At 36.0% G+C, this 17,741-nt stretch overlaps 1 protein-coding gene across 1 annotated transcript in view; it reads right to left on the bottom strand.

Annotated features, from left to right (window-relative positions):
- Positions 1-387: 387 nt before the first annotated feature.
- oc (ocelliless) overlaps positions 388-17,741 on the bottom strand; it is a 40,613-nt gene continuing 23,259 nt past the window's right edge. The window contains exons 3-5 of the mRNA XM_053764871.2: positions 7,264-7,418; positions 3,102-3,869; positions 388-2,263 (exon numbers count right to left, since the gene is read on the bottom strand). Coding sequence (XP_053620846.1) covers positions 1,973-2,263; positions 3,102-3,869; positions 7,264-7,418 — 1,214 coding nt within the window. The 3' untranslated portion in view covers positions 388-1,972. The remainder of the gene's footprint in view (positions 2,264-3,101; positions 3,870-7,263; positions 7,419-17,741) is intronic.

The following is a 17,741-nucleotide window of genomic DNA, read 5'->3' as shown; positions in this document are numbered from 1 at the left end:
TTACATCATTCTTACGAATTCTGCTATCGGCTCTACTTTTATGCAACTCGATGGAAAAAAGTATGTAGTTATTTTAAAATTTTGTTTTTAGGCAGACATCAAACGCTGAAAACACTCAGCTGCTGGTGGCATTGATAGAAAGTTGTTTTTATTCACATTGTTTGTTAACTACCTATTTGTTTAAGAATATTTTTGTACAGTATGTTAGTACCTATGCCTAATGCGCTCTGACAATTCAGTTTACTGTTTCAGTTCACATTTGCTTGTATATGTACAAGTTTTCGGTGAATAAGCATATATTTTGTTGATGTCTGACGATGAGATTACATTTTCAGACTCATTGTGGTTCCTATTAGTTTATACGTTTATTAAATAAAACACAGCAGATTTTGTATTTTATATGCATATATTCGGATTCAATATTTGAATAGCTATCAGTTAATAATTAATACAACTTAACTTAAAAAAAATACACTGACTCTTTTACGAATGCGGTACAATAATGTACTTATCCTTAATCCTAATAACTTAGCTATGTCCAAGCTTAAAATTTACTATAAATTACAAATTTCATTACAATTAAATACTACGATTTGAAAAATAAAATATAAATTAACTAATAATCTCTATAGGTTTTGTTCTTGCTTTTTCACTTCTGCATACATTTCCTCAGAAAATGTCACGTTGTGACCCGAGGCTTAGCTTTAATGCCGGAGCAAATTTGGAACAACAATTTAGAAGAATTTGAATTTTAAATTAACGACAGACCAAATTGCTGCAACCAATCAAACGGCAGCTCTCAAATGCGCCGTCGCTCATTGGTTAAAATCATCCACCATTATTTGCTACTAGCCTTGAAACTATGAACATTAGTGGACTAAACTAATTTTGAACTTCGCGAGACGCGTCATCACAAATTTTCCACTGGTAATAAATTCTTACTGCATCTTAAAAACTATATAATGTTCATTAATTCACATATACAGCCGGAGACACACATTTACAAATTTCGTTTTAAAAATAAAATTCTTAAACACATAATTATATACAATAGAACTATATGCCTCGATGGCAGTAAATTAACATAGCCTAAGATTATAAGTGATATGACTCGGGTGTTTTTACATAGGAATCGGGAGAATGTATATGAAAACAAATCTCTATAAATTCTTAAGAAAACGCAGAGGTTTTCGTTAAGATGGCGTAGTTCGATGCATTGTTACATAGGCCTTAGAACTTAACCGACTTCGATGATATTGTCATGGAGTTAAACACAAGATTTAGTTAGGAACAAATTCATGACACTCACGCCAGATTGCAAAAACAAATTTCAAATTAATGACACATTAAGTTTCTTGTAGTCACCATTACTAGATGAATGACAAAGTGAAAAGCATGAAAATTATAATGGCGGCAATTTTAAAATAGGCTTTTGCAATCAATATTTATTAGTCATGGTTTTTGGAAAGGTAAAATTCTTAGCAAGACTTAATGGTATATTTAGTTTATGTAATGGTGTTTCAAATAAAATTAATATTGTTTGTTTCGAGAATATCAGTAAGTAATTGCTAAATATCACATTTGGGTACTTACATGTTACAGTGCTGTTAAATATAATATTAAATCTTGCCAAAAAAATATTTCACATCTGTAAATAAAACTAAGTTTACTGAACCGTATCCAATTTACAATTAATTTGATTGCTTGTATATATTGCCATAGATGTTTTAAAATGTACAATAGTTCCTGATATGTAAGTAATTTCAACACATTTTCTTAAATTTTCAACTCTCCAACACCACTTTTCAACAAGAAGTGACGTTACGAACAAAAGCGATTTCAAAGCTTTGAAAATAACAGAATATGTGTAGTTCAAAGTAGATAATGTAGTGCAAAACAATCAAAGTATTTGTAAATAGGACGTAAAATATAATAAAGTACTTATGTACAATCTACAGAAAGACTAGAATCACTAAACCATGTTAATCCCGTACTTTTCGGGCGCGAAGTAACTGTTGGTTGTGTTTGAAAAGTTCGTTATTTGCGAAGCCTGCAGCATGCTTAGATGAGGGGAGTTTTGCGACTGGTTCTCAGGGGACTCAGGGCCCGAGGAGAGGATGTTGTGGTGGGAGGCCCACGCGGCCGGAGGCGAGGGGTTCCCAAATGAAACCTGGTTGTAGAGCTGGTTGCCGTTGGTGGTCAGGTTATGACCATGGTGACCGCCGTGTGACTGGTTCACTGACGATCCGTTGAAGTATTCCATCTGGAAAAGGAGGATCAGTATTCATTATTGTGGATATTGACTAGTGAAGTTGTCTAGATCAAGCTTTTGGAAGAGGTGTCGTGTTGCTGCTCGGTATATAATCGCTAAAAGGTTGACGTTATGAAAACGAGGTTAATAATATTTTATTAGTCTGAATTAAAATCTTCATTCTACGTTTTTGCTGTAATGTTTTGAATAAAAGTTATGTACTATTTTTGAATAGATATCCACAGCAACGGACGTAAATGTAATACTTTGTCCCCGGGCATCGGTCGGCCAAAGTTAAAACGTCTTTTGTTAGGTACTGTATCCGTGTAAATGGATTCTTGATTTCCCGGACAATAAATTTAGAAATTATATAAAAGAAGTACTTTGTAAAAAGGCATATTACAAGTCTGAAGATTATGTGAACGACAATAATGTTTGGCCCAAGCATGGTGCAATTATTTTATTTTTTATTTATCATAACATATGTAATTGATTTATGACATTATTACGTACGTTTTGTACATTTAGCTTTTTATTTATATTTTTTTGTGTGACAATTTTCAATAATTTTATTGGAAATACAACTATTTTATTTATTCATTCAAATGTTGAAATTTTTAATAACGATGTAAATTCGTCCTAATTTTTAATATATCTATAAGACTTATATTTGTTAATTGACGTCCTTGGAGAAAAGACTGAGGTGTAGTTTGTTGCGCCGCTTCTTCTTCACCTGCGCTTTGAAAGCCGGCAGTAGATTAAGTTTAAGTAATTTTTTGACGTCAATAAGTGATGTATATCATCCTAAATTGAATAAAGAATTTTGAAATTGATACACAAAATATCTTACCTGACTTGGATAATACGGCGAATTGTACGCACTCTGCGCGTACCCCTGATGATGATGCGAAGTCGAGTAGCTCCGTATGTAGTCGGAGCTGCCCGGCCAGTGGAAGCTGTTGTAGCTGTCCGGGTGATACACGTTCCCGGGGCCGTTCAGGCTCTGCGGGGTGATGGGGGGCGAGGGAGTCGTCATGATCGACGAATTTGACCCTAACGGCGTCAGGTTCCCCGTTAACCGCGAACTATACTGGTCCTTCACCAAACCGCTCCCGAAAGACTTCTCCGTATAATCTAATTTATTTGAATAGTCCAGCCTTTTCGGACTGTTATATAACTCTTGCTTAGGAGTAACTCCGTAACCGTGAACGTTGACTTCGGAAGGGCTTGATTCTTTGCCGAGTCTTAATGCGTCATTGGAGTTATAATGGTGGGAGACTAAGCTATTCTTGTTCAAAGGAGACGTGTCGTAGTTAGACGGCGCCGATTCCTTTTTGCATATGACGTTGATTGGAGGACTGACTGACGTCGTTGGCGTTATAGGAAGGTTGGGTGATGAGGTCGTTATACTAGAAGTGTTAGCGTTAGACGCTGAGCTTGTGATGGCTTTAGACGTGGTGATTTTGGACGAGGAGGAGCTGGTGTTGCTCGAGCCTTTCAAATTGCTGCTCGAAGATAAAGATGTTTTGGAAGTGCTCGAGGATTTTGATGATATTTGCGTATTGGTTTGCTGTTGGAGCTGCTGCCTGCATTTCGCTCTTCGGTTTTTGAACCACACCTGTTAGAAGAGAAATTATTACTTAGATGATAGAGTTTGATATCGAAATATAAATGTACGAAATTAGTAAGCACATGACCGGTGAAGTAAGTACTGGATTAGGTCTTTGTCCATTCAATAACATAATTAATTTGCAAAAATGTACCTTAGTTACATTGGTTGTTTGTTAAACTGTATGAAACCGAAACTGAGCTTTTAGAGATTTAAGTCTTTGCGTCAAACAATAGTTATTTATAAGTATATATCTATACATAATATGTACATTTTCACCAATACACAAATTAGTTTATTCACCAACAGTTTTGGTCATTCCGCTAGCTAGAAGAAGCTGTTAAGAGGACAACCTACCAAGTGAGATTAAGAAATACTTAAATGTCTAGGCACGCTTATTTATTATATATTTCCTGATTTTCCTGAAGTCTACTTAGTAAAGTAGCTACAAAGTATGGTTTACAGGTTCTACCACCAACCACACGTGATCACTTCCGTAAATTACTCGTAATTACGCAGTAACGTTCACTGCCCTCGCACGCGCTAGCCCTCGCGCACAATGTGTGCGGATCAATTACTAGGCGCGTTTCCACGGGTTTGTTTTACGGATTATCTCAGATTTATTGGCACTGACGCGATTGAGCCAGTTGTTGCTGTAGTAATGCTATTTTAATAACTGAAAATGGTTGTAGAAAACTTGAGTACCTAGTACATTTTCCACCACAAGATATTCCTGATGAGTAAGTATACGTTGAAAGTGCCTACAACAATAAACATTACCAAAGCTATTATTATTAATAAAATCACTTTATAATTCCCTATTATAATCAAGAAGACAATCAAAGTATACCTATGCTCCACCCCTGCTAATGTTTGCAACAATTACAACATGTGCGTTATATTTCACCTCTTTACGCATATTCGAACGCAAATACATCGTGTAGCACATCTGGCGCTCTCATTCACTCGTTCATTCATTCGCCGCAAATGGTAGGGCCCGCTAATCCGAGGTGAGATTGTGTCGGCACGCCTTAACTTTGTTACAGTCATTAGTTGACGTGCTTTTTCGCAAGGATTTTTTTGTAGGCTAAAAATCTAAGTAGTTAGGTGTGTAATATTTCAACACAAATTTTATATTTAAAGATTATGACACTACGGTAACGTAAGGTTCATACAAATATATTCGTCTATACCTTTATTCCCTCTTCTTTTCCTTTCACGTCGAAGTCAAACTGCCTAAAATATAAGAAATCGATATGGTTTCTCTTCCAATTTTCGAAGTAGACATATTTAGCTTAAGATAATAGGTATAGGTAGGTACTTCCTGATGACTGTTACATTATACTGTTACTTAAAACCAGTTCATTACAATTAATATCATGTAAACGAGAAATACTTAAGCATATTCTTGGCAGCCCTACAATGTCTCATTCAGATCAAATTAATGATCATACAGAAGCTGTTTCTATAAATATCACTTGTACCATTACATTTCAATCACTTTCCAAGCAAAAACTCAGGGGTCTCGTTGTACTGGCGAAGGCGATGTTAACGAGATTGTCAATTAGCGGATGATTCGTGACGACCAGCCAATGAAGAGCCGTGGACAGTTCACGTGTGATTGATATGGGAACCGTAACGTGGGAATAGCTAATGTAATTGATTGACGATTTTGTCTTGAATGGATTGAATTTGATACATAGATAGGTTTAATTTATTTTTATTTATTAAATTGTTGCTTTTGTCAAATTTAGCTAACTATACATACTCGATGTTTCCAGTGAAAATAGTGTAAATACGAGGAATTGATATATCATTATTTGTTTTTCTTTCCTTCTGTATATCTGAGGGCACGGCAGTGACCCCGCAAGTCAAGCAAAAAAAAAATCGGCACGGCCGTACCACCTTTTTCTCGAAGCAATTCAGGCCAATTTCGAACCTCAATAACTTCGTTGTGGATAAAACAGGAAGCCTGCATTTTCAGTAACTAAGCAGGTAATTGTATAAACACTGTAAATTTCAAATTCCATTCAATTTGAACCAGTAATTTAAGAATTGTAACTTGTTAAAGTTTCTTGATTTTGTCACTCACTCACTCATTGAATTACCGATCATCAAAAGTCTAAGGCACTTCTGCAGACATAGAAGCTTCAAATTTAGAATACAATTAGTGTTTAGTGTCTAAATCAAGTGAAAATCTAAATATTTTGGAATTTAGGTCCAGTTTTCTAGATACACCAACTGCTAATTTATAACTTTGTAATCCCATATAAATATAGAAAATTACAAATTTACATTTGCAGTTAATGCATCATTGTACCTGTATAATGGAAAGGGTATGCTCAGCCCATGAAATTTAACAATATTCCTATAGGAAAATATGTTGAAATATGAAAAAAAACTACTTTCCTTACAAATTCGACTTATGACTACAAAAAGAAGTGAGATGCCATCAAAAACATTCTGCAAAAAACAAGTCTCGCAGTTCAGTTTTTCCACCATACCAAAGTTGTGAGATCCATGTACTCGTAATACAAAGTCGATTAATTTATTTAGTCCCTACTTAAGGGACCTTCTGTCTTAAGTTATTACGTAAGTTATTATTAGAAGAATATTAAAAATCTTTTAGGTTTTAAATAAATAGATTGACTTGGCCTTGGTCACATGATTAGATTGCTTAGTATGTATCACACCATACGTGTTGAGTTATCCTAGTGGAAACGGAAAACCTTGTTTTTACAACATCCTTCTCAATAATTTATTCTACTTTCTTTCAATTCGTCTGCTATTTGTGTACACAAAAAAATCAAAACTTTCTAAAAGAAGTACGAATTATAAATTCAAAATTGGAATGTAATTCGATTGGGCGGGTTAATGCTCAACCCGTGTTGGTATAAATTGGTCGTTTAAATGAATTAGAAGTCAGTCAACCATCGGCTGCCACCGGTGATGGATCGCTAAGCTCCTACGATCCTATATTTACTTTGTTTTGGGTGGTTTTCCATTACAGAGGATTACTTTTTCAACGGCATGTCTTGAGTTCATTTTATCTCGGATCAAAATGTCGCTTGATAGAGCTAATGGGTTTTTAATTATTTATGTAAATTATGGCACTTTACAACTCTTTTTATCCTTCATCAAGTGTCATCGGCGGTGTCTCTGACTTCTTGTGCCTGTGTCTACAAACGAAAATTAATTCGAAATCGCCAGTTAAACCTTTTTTTAATATTTATTACAAGATAACTGGCAGGCGAATGTCCTAGCAGTATCTATCAGGATTCTTGAATTCAGCAGTGCATCAGGAGCCTCAACACGGTTTCTCTTCAGTGTCGAGTATGTTATGTACACAAAAAAAAGGAGGAGCCTATTGGATCTCTCAATATAACAAGAAAGCGCAACAAACCTGTACTCTGGACTCGGGCAGGTTGATCTTGAGCGCGACCTCCTCGCGCATGAAGATGTCGGGGTAGCGCGTCTTCCCGAACAGCGCCTCCAGCACGTCTAGCTGCGCGCGCGTGAACGTCGTGCGCTCTCGCCGCTGCTTACGGGGATTCACACCTATGAAAATAATTGGGAATTTTAAAACAGTTGTTGCTTCCGGCTTTATCGAGTGCGTAACTGGTGCCAGATTTAATTCAAGTCTTATCATCATCTGAGAGTTTGTGTGATTGGTTTTTAGTAATTTTGAAATACACACACATGAAATAGTTAGACCGCGACTCGTATTTAGTCCACTTATGTGACATCAATAGATTCTCATCCGAACATTACGTTTGGTAACCGCTGCATTATAATCTCCAGCAATATTATTTCAAAAGGCCAATAAACACTTATCAATCGAATTTACGATCACAGTTGAAAAGATGGTGAATTTTAATCGACTGAGCAGAAATATCCATTCATTAAGTACCTAGTAAATTAAAGTAAAGAAATGAATTAATTCAGCCGAACTTTGGTCAGACTAATTAGGTACCCTGAACTTCTTTTGTGTTTATTTACCAATGGCAGTTCATTTGCCTGTCAAACGAATATCAACAGTAAAATTTGTTTATTTTAGCAACAAATACATTACGCAAATAAGCATAAATAATACCTTTGTGCGTTATTCATTTGCATTGTATCAGGAATTTGAAATATTTTGAACTTTCCACAACCAATTTTAACAACCAGGGCCAACAAAAATATGAAACCCTCGGCATCACACGGAGCACAATGTATTAACGCCATCAACATTTTTAACCTTATCTGTGGAGACCGGTCCAAAGTATCCAACATAACGGCTCTCTGGCGTATTATCAAATTTTACCATTTGTGTTACAACCAAGTTATGTTAATGAGCCAGCTTCTGTGTTACGGACAGGTAATTAAATAGCCGAGTTATTTACGATTATTGATATTTCAACACGTTCAGTTTAACAATTTATACTTATTCAAAGTCTATCTGTTAAGTAATCGATGCTATTAAACTTCTTCTAGGTATCATCTATGTGTAATATAGTGATACTACCTATACTGATTCGTTGCGTTCAAAACACTAAATTTAACTAATGTAAAAAGTTGTAAATTTATATACTCCCTGGAATTGTAAAGACGTATACCCTATAATCTACTTATGAGTGTAAATTAAGGTTAGCGTAGACTCTTGAAAAATTAAACATCATAATGCATAATTTATTTAAAGGCAAGTTTTGTTTCTTTTCGAATTTGAACAATATTCTGTTAATATGACAGAGGTGCGTGAAATTAGTTAGGCTTCTGTCCAGCATAGTAACAAAAGTATATAATCCTCATGAGCGATAATATTTTCAGTGCATCGGCCAATTTGGTTAAAACGTATTTCAAAAAAATTTAAACTTTACATTTCATTATGAATTTTGAGAGCATTTCATATGTGCGTATTGTGCGTGCACGTTGTGTTCGCTCCAAGAGGGCTGGCAATTTTTTTTATAAATGTGTTTAGTAAAAGCGTGAAAGTTGCTCTGCCTTAGGGAACCAAATAAATAAAAAAATATAAAAAAATAACTGATGCAAAAGTGTGGATTTTTAACATATTTTTTTCAAATTAGAAGTAAGTACTCAATCAAAACCAGCAAAAGTATGAAAATGAAGTTTTAATGTACTAATTTCCGCTTGTAAATCATACCCAAAATTAATGGAATTCCATACACGATCTAATTCATCAAGACACTTTCTATGCTCGTCTCTGGAATTCATCTCCTCATAACTCAAGTTTTAACACAACGACAGACAGACGAACAAGCATTCCTCGAAAGCGTGACCCACTCACTGGACTTGTAATCCCTATAGAAATTAAAAATCATTAACTAGGAGTCATTACTCAAGTAGAATTATACGGTTGTGTTGACGACTTTATTATGGATGGTATAAGACAGAAAATTCCCTGATAAATGACAGTTAAGACAGTTGTATTAGGTAGATTGTTCAATGAGTGTAAGTCAGACTGCGTGGCTAGAAACCTTTTGTTTGACAAGTGAGCATCGCTTATTATTTCAGTTTCGGAATGTTTTTGTTTTTGTTGTGGGATTACACGGCCATTTAGTTTTATATTTGGTTTGAACATGTTTGTTTGGTTAGTCCAAGACATACTTATAACACTAGTTGTTCGCCGTGAATTTAGACCTCGCGATCACAATTTGATGAGCTTTTACAAAATTGTGAATGTTACCTATAGCGACTTAACCGATTTTGATGCCCCACGAACTTAAAAATTCTATTGACAGATCCTACATGCCTTTTAAATTTCATCAAAATCAGACCAACGGTCCGAAAGTTTTCGCGTTATAAACTTACATACATACAAAACATGTATTTTTGACCCAAGTTGACTTGTAAAGCTCGCTCGCTTCGCTCGCTCGGTCAATTATATCATCTAAGCGTCTTTTACAAAAGATGGCGACTTATCAGTTTTATTTGGCACAGAATATGAAATAGCAAACTCCATGGCGACTATGATCCCTTCAGAACACGAAACTATTTTTTTTATTTCTCACTCTCGATTACGGATTAAAAAATAAAATAATACAATATCTATTTGGAACTAGCCCAGACAGAGATCGACCCCATTCAAAATACTATTCCAAACAAACGTTTCATACGAAAACTGTCACATTGCCTATCCATAGAAAAGTGAAAATAAATAGACGGACATCTGTCTCTTTCCCATTATCGGTGACAGACGCGAGGTAGACAGGGATGGATAGATTTCAATTGTCGTCATTGACAATGGGGTTTGAGTTAATCCTCATGACATGGCCTTTCTTTTTTCAGCGCGGGCTCGCTCGATTTTATCTACTTCTGATTTCTGATAGCTACTGCGTAATGCTTGTTTATGCTCACGCTTGTCTATGACTACTAATGGTATATTCGTGTACAGATCTCGTTGCAGCGTATCGATAATTTTGAAAGGTGGTTTAGATTGGTCCGATATTGGTCTCCTCGGTTGTTCGCTTGGTTGGCTTTTTGTGTCCGATTAGTCGGTTTGGAAATGTGACAATTGTTGAACTTAGAACATTAAGTTTTGGATAAAAATTAATAAGAATGTAATTGAGTTTATTCAAGTTTGCCCGACAAAATTTCAGGCAGTGTAAGGAGTTTTCTGGTCGAGTCAATATACTGTTAAGTTTTTGGAGTTTATAGGTATTGGAAACTGATCTCGATTTTTTTCCTTAACCATTGAGCATCGGAATCCAGGGTCCACTAGGAAGAAACAATGATATTGTTGACAAATGAAGTAGTTGCTTTAATTAAGCATCAAGATAAAGATACACCTACTACTATTTGTACAATTACAACGAGTGACCCATTAATAGAATAATTGATTTAATTAATTAACAATTAACTTGTTTACAAAATTCCACTTGATTAGACTAACCTGATCAAACTACAGCTATCTAGTAAATAAAGGTGAACAAATAAATTAGCGATGCTACGTTACGTACAGAATTGTCGGCACGCACCACAGTCGCAAACATGCGGCGTGGCGTGGGCTTATTATTTTCCCGTTTTTCACGCTCTTTGACCCGGGGCGTCCCTACAAACATCTCTTTTAATGACCTGTAAAATACTTTAGGGGATAGATACACAGCTGCGGGCGTGCTATATAAAATAAGGAATAATAAACTCTATGCTATCGCCATAGACAATGTTGTGGAACAATGGCGGAGAAAAACGCGGGAACGTCAACTGTCAATTTGACAGTTCCAAAGGGGCCATAATGGGCATTCGGATTTTAAACCGGATTGTTGTTTTAGAGTAGCGGTGTTATGAGGGTGATGCTGGAACTTTCAATTAGCTTGATTTAGAGTTTGTAATCGCGAGGCTGCAGATAACGCATCTGGTTAATGATCAGAGCAGTATTGCAATTACTTTAATTAGAATAGTTTATCTGTCTTTGTACGTGGAGATATGTTTGGTGAAATCCAATGAAAGTGAGATTTATTGATTTTGATAGGAAACACCAACTTTTATTTACTTTATAAACAATGCGGAATCAGTACGGAAATATAAGCATCTAGAAAATATAGCATTACTCAGACAGGATATACATAGAATATTGCGAGTATGGTCTTCGAGTAGAAAAATCAGTCAAATATTTTATTTGAGAAACGTACGTGTACTTACTAGATTCGAAACGATCTGCGAAAATTAGGATACAAAACTTCCCAATTCTCACGTCAGAATACAACACAATGCTGCAGTGTGTAAATAAGAGTAAATGGGTAGTAATAATTGTATACTATGTTTATTGCAACACATAGTTACAACAAGGGCTGCCAACTCATAAATCATGTTAGCACATAAATTGTTGCCAACCAGGGGTGCGACACGACAAGTTGTGACAGATTACCGTATAGGGAAACACACACCACCCCTAGCCTTTATTACAATAGCCATAAAGATCAAAATTTGCGGATAACAACTACAGTATGCAATGAGTTATTTTATTACCATGATAATGTCGACTGGGGTGCTAACCGAATCGAAGCTAAATTGAAATTTATCTAATAAATTATTGCCTATTTGCTAGAGTACGGGGGTTTGTGCATTAACAGATTTCGCGCGGTCTACTGCGTCGCACCGCCCACATCGAGGGATGATATTTGTTTTAAGAAATGTGATACTATTACTATTTCTCAATTACTTTCTAAATAGCCTTCTTAATTATTTTCTTAATGGCTTTTATAAACTTCGTTAATAGCAATGTAGCCAGTAGAGGATGAAATGTTAGCCCACATTTTGTCCGCCTACTTAGAAAATCCGCCTACGCTTTATTGCGAATTTAAATCGTTCTCATAGATAACTATTAAAATGTAGATAGCAAATAACGATTTTTCAGATAATTTTCTCAATAAAATAATTTTCCCTCAGACACTTTGATGTATTACAGCAAAGTCAAGCTATCCAATGAATCTCGATTTCCATCTTTTGTTTGCAAATGATGGAAATCGGGATTTACCAAGACTACGTAGGCAAAAGTACCTACCGACACAACCACAGACTAAACAATTGTGAAGTTCTGAAGACCTAATAGCACATTGCAAGTCAGTCCACAGCGCACCACATCCTAATTCCTCAGTCTGTCCCTGCAGATAAGCCTCCACAATCGCAGTGCCCGTAGCTGCGTCCGCAGATAGCGCGGCGCGTGGCGGCGCGTGATCTCGCTGATGACTTCATACTTTACCACTCCACTGGGGTCGTGTTGTCAAATTAGACTTTCACAGGCACTTTTTCACGTCAAATTATATATTATAGTATATTGAATGATATTTCGGAACGATCCCTGCTTTGAAGAAATGCCGAAAGAATTTCATTTAGCTGTGTTGGTAGGCACCAATAATACCAGAAGGGCTTACTATTATTCTTTCTTACATATTTATTTCGACAACTCGTAATGTACGATTTAGAAGCTTCTGTCTGTGTTCACTTCGATTAGTTCCGATGACAGTTCGGTTAGTCCAGTGGTCTAGATATAGTCTATTGGGGATAAACTTCCCAGTAATTTGACTGGTAAAACTACTCGGTAAATTTACAATGCTGGATGACTAGGTATTTGAATTTGCAATGAATTGCTAATTGTAATTCAGATTTAAAAATGCACCTGCTCTTCACAAATGGTTTTTCAGCTTATCATAAGATTCAAGCATACTTAGCAGTTCATATTAGACAGACAAATCATTCATTCATGGTTTGAACACAAATAGTAAAACCAGTTAAACAATCAGTCTACTTGTCCAAAGCCTATTTTCCCGATCGGTCTACTTATTAAATAACATCCCTATACCGAAACGCGTCAACAATTGCAACAAATGAAACAGAAACGTTATTGTTTTGTGTATCAATAGAAATCAATCAGAAGTTAACCCGTAAGTGGCGACACACGTCCGATGTGTTTCAAAAGTAAACACCGGCACGGCCGGCCCACAAACACTCGAGTGTCGATTGCCGTGGGAGACGCGTGCGCTGGCAAAACACCGCCACGGGTCTGTAATAGGTTATTCTTGTACACACTTGATTCTGGAGACTCAATTTAGGCTTTTGAATACCCTACAAACGCGAAGCGGTGAAGTTGTACGAACACCCGCCTATAATACAATTTGAAGATAGCAAAGTTCGAACTTCTTAGATATTTGATTCGTAATCTGCTGCTTGCTTTCTTGCATGTTTGTGTTTATATTGTGTACTAAAATGTTTGTAAAAGTCAATTATTTACATTGCAAATAGTATTATTTTATTGAAAATGCAGTACAAACTAATTCAGTCTGCATATTTTACTTTTATTTATTTACTAGACGCTCGTCCGTTTTCGCTCGGGTAAAAACACAATAAATTATACACCTAAACCTTCCTCAGGTATCACACTATCTATTGGTGAAAACCGCATGAAAATCCATTCAGTATTTTTCGAGTTATCGCGATCACAGACAGACGCGGAAGAGGACTTTGATAAGATGTAAGGATATACACAACATACATAATCATAAAACTAATATTTTTTATTTGACCGAGCTATTTTTCTAATGAAAAATGTTGCAAGTTCTCTTTCAATTGATAATCAAAGACTGGACAATAAGAAGTTATATAATTTCATAAAACCAAATGGAGCAGCAAATATGAAGCAGCATTCACGCCACACGCCGCACATTATGGAAATCAGGTAAATTGCAAGTGAAATGTACATTTGTATTAGCAACACTTCTAAGTCACGTGACCAAAATAAACGTAACACTTCAACGAGCAAATACATAGGGTACTTTTTACCCCTGGCGCTTCACTAATTGAAAAGTCAACATTGTCTGTTTTAGTGTTTGTTTGTGTTTTTTGGTGAGTGCACGCCCTCGCGCCCTCTTCCCTCAGGGCGAGCCTGGAGGTGCAGGGATAGTGTTATGTTTGAGAATTTCCATTCGGAACTCTAATGGCTTTTTGAGGATGAGAAAGTGCCAGATTATCGGGGTGTTAATGCGTCTTTGATTGTTGAAGTACATTTTGTAAAATCTATGTTTAGTGTTCAATGGCGTTTGCTTTGAGCTTGTTAATAAATCAAACATACTTCGAGAATACGAGTATTATGCCATAGTAGTATTGTAAGACAGTAATATGTAGTAAGCATAGTAACTAAGTTTACTTGGAGAGCTGTCGCGAATAAGCGGCCGGGAAGAAATGATAGACTCGATTTAGGAATAGTGTAGCATCCGATCTGTCTAGTCATATAACATTCACTAAAGCTAGCTAAGAGAGAGATAAAAAAGGCAAACATTTTGCATCGATTTACAGAAAATTCTTTTAGGGCACCTATAAAAATATCACCGCGTCTATTCCTTTTGCAGATTTCTCCCAGTGACGCAATCTTATGAAAACAATGGAAAGGCATCCAGTTGTTTAGACTTGGATCGGCGGGGGGCGGGGTGGGGCGACACAAGTGACAGTTCTCACGGCAGCGGAGCTAGGAAATAAACAGGAGGGATTGGTGTTGTTTGTTACACTGTTTTGATTTGAGCCATGTCCCCATTTGGAGTTCTTTTCGGCACCTTATAAGTTTTGAGACTACATGATTAAATTAACTACAGGATTTTAATCATAATTACTATAGTTACGATTAAAACAAAGTATGAAAATGGTAATTAAAGTAAGAAAACTTCCTCCGGCTTTGTTCCTATTCTATTCATACTTTGATTTGGGTTGGTACAGCATTTACTTATACCTGTGTGCACGACATAAATGTTTTGATTTGAGTCCTTTACATTTAACGAAGTCCGGTCTACGAGTCACTATGTACACGATCTTTCACAAAGTGGTGTTTTGCAATAATATAACGTGTAGCATACTTTAAAAAAATGAATACATTCATTCGAGAACTCCCAGCAGTGGGAGCTTAACTTTTATAAGGAAACTAACAATAATCATGTTAAAAACCGCCTACACACCACAGTTATTATAGCAGATGAGTGTCGGCGAGCACCTGCAGCAACTGACAGCGCCTTGGTATCAGCAGAGGCCGGACACGGCGACAGCTCGCCGCTGTCAGAGAGTGTGACTCACGATGAGGCGCGACGTGCTGATGTTACGGCATGCGTACGGCATTATATTTTTATTTATATTTTTTTATAATTTATGCAAACTCGCCGTTATTTCATAGAGGTCCATGAAGTGTATGGAGTATAGTCAAAGCAGCAAGAATTATCTATCTATAGATAATTAATTTCCTATGAGGCGGGTACAATTCGGGTAACACTTTAGACCGTTTGGGTCTTTTCTAGAAAGCGTATTGAATTGTGTCTATTTGACCACCATTGGTCTGTCATTCTCTCTGACTCCATTCAATACAGATTTATAAAAATCTTTCTTTCTGTCATTATAGTAACTACTTACTGTCTTTACATTGTCAATAAGCTGCTTACGAGGTATTTAAATGATATCCATGCAAACCAACAACGAAACAAATAAATAATTTTATTAAGTCTATCGCGTATCAATAACAAAATGCATTAACTATTAACAAACTATGAGACCTCAATCATCCTTATCACTTGAAGTAGCAAATTATTTTTAAAATCCGCTGGCATTTCTCCGATAACCCTTGACGGTGACAAGAGCATTGCATTAAGTAGAAAAAAAAATAAAACAAACATGGCCGAGCAAGATGGCCGCCAAAGGGCGCCGCCGGTAGCCGCTATCCGATGGAATTCATAAATGATAAATTTAATATTATTTATGATGCTTAGTACTTATTTGGAGCTGTTACCCGCAGATTACGGGGGATTTCGTGTGACAAGACGTTTAATGATAATTTATATTGAGTTATCGCATTGTTCAAAGGACCAATGAACTTTCTTTTCTGGGTTTTACAGATATTTGTTTACTAACAACTGTCTATTCATTTCAACTTACATTACATCATATCTGATCTACATGCACCCGATTGACAAATTTTGTCAAAGTACTTACATCCAATTTATACAATACTTACTTATAACAGATGGTTTTCATTATTATTTTACACTGAACGAGTACTTTTCATTCAGTCATGGAGTTGTATAAGTTCCAGTTAAGAATCTTGAGATAGTATAGATATTATTTCATTCCTTTTGCATATTTTGTTAGCGACTTTAGCACAAAAATATTCGAGGCTATGAAGAATATTCCATAGAGGTATTATCATCTCTGTATGAAGCGTGTCTTGCGACGTGCCGGTTAATTTAAGAGGTCCGTTGTCCGATTTCACGCGTGTGAAGGAACCTTTATAAAAAGCGGAGAGTGGCCGCTACTGGTTCTCATTTGTGAAGAGTAAACATCTAATGGATTATAATCAATCGTATTCATAAAAACGCATGCACAAAAAGTAATGCTTTTTAACGGAATTAGAGAAGAAAGTGCCAGTCTTTGGTAAATAAGGCTTCTGATGTTTGAATTGAAGGTCATTAAGATTCATAATTATAAAACGTAACGATGCAACTTGAATACGCTGCTGTATTAAATGTTGTCTAGAATAAAATAGTCATGATTACCATCTTTAATATTATATTAAAGCTTTTATTAATTTAAGAAACATGACATGAGTAGCTGACCCCACAACTCCGCAGCAGAAAGAGATAAATCACTAAAAGATCTCTCGTGTTAGTAATACAGCCATTTCTTCCACGAGACGTAACAAACAAACAGATAGGCCACCCGACACCCGGATTAAGGAACTGTACGGTTTCTGAAATCGATGGACGCCCGGACTGTCATTCTCTTTATTGTGTGGTTCAGAGTGGATTCAACATTCTGATGTAACGTGAATATAAACATTTAGATTAGAGTCAAATTATTTAAACTTGATTCCAGTGCAACTGTCCTTTGCAGAAATAAACAAATCTAGAGTGTAATGTAAGCATAACGCTAGAAATATATAAACTAGAGAGAGGGAGTAAGTAGGTATTATACTCGAAAATTAAAAAGTTTTTTTGTGAGAATGTTTGTTAAATCAGGACGAATTTCGATTAAGTTTGGTACTTTAACAATGTTTTCCACTGTGACGTGAAACAAAAGAATAACAGTAAAACCAGACTTCGTCAGCTGACGGAACCAATGACCATGTCAATGCGTCACGATCCGAATGAAGCCTGATGACTGCAAGTTGGTAATATTTAGTTACTTTGTAGATTTAGGAAAAGTCACACATAAAATTCATATTATACATCAGTTATTGTAGCAACTCTAGGTATGTACAATTTGATGCCAACTAAAATTGTTAAATAAACCATACCAACATTGCAAATTCCCTGTTATTATTTACGGAATAGAAGGTATTTAGACACGCAACAGTTGTTAAATGTTTCGATGTCTCAGTGCTATGCTATATCAGATAATATAGGATAGGCCTTA

Source organism: Plodia interpunctella, chromosome 26 (assembly GCF_027563975.2).
Source record: "Plodia interpunctella isolate USDA-ARS_2022_Savannah chromosome 26, ilPloInte3.2, whole genome shotgun sequence".
In the NCBI taxonomy this organism is placed as follows: Eukaryota; Metazoa; Arthropoda; class Insecta; order Lepidoptera; family Pyralidae; genus Plodia; species Plodia interpunctella.
Note: the sequence above shows the minus strand (reverse complement) of the source record. Positions and strands in the feature narration are given on the sequence as shown.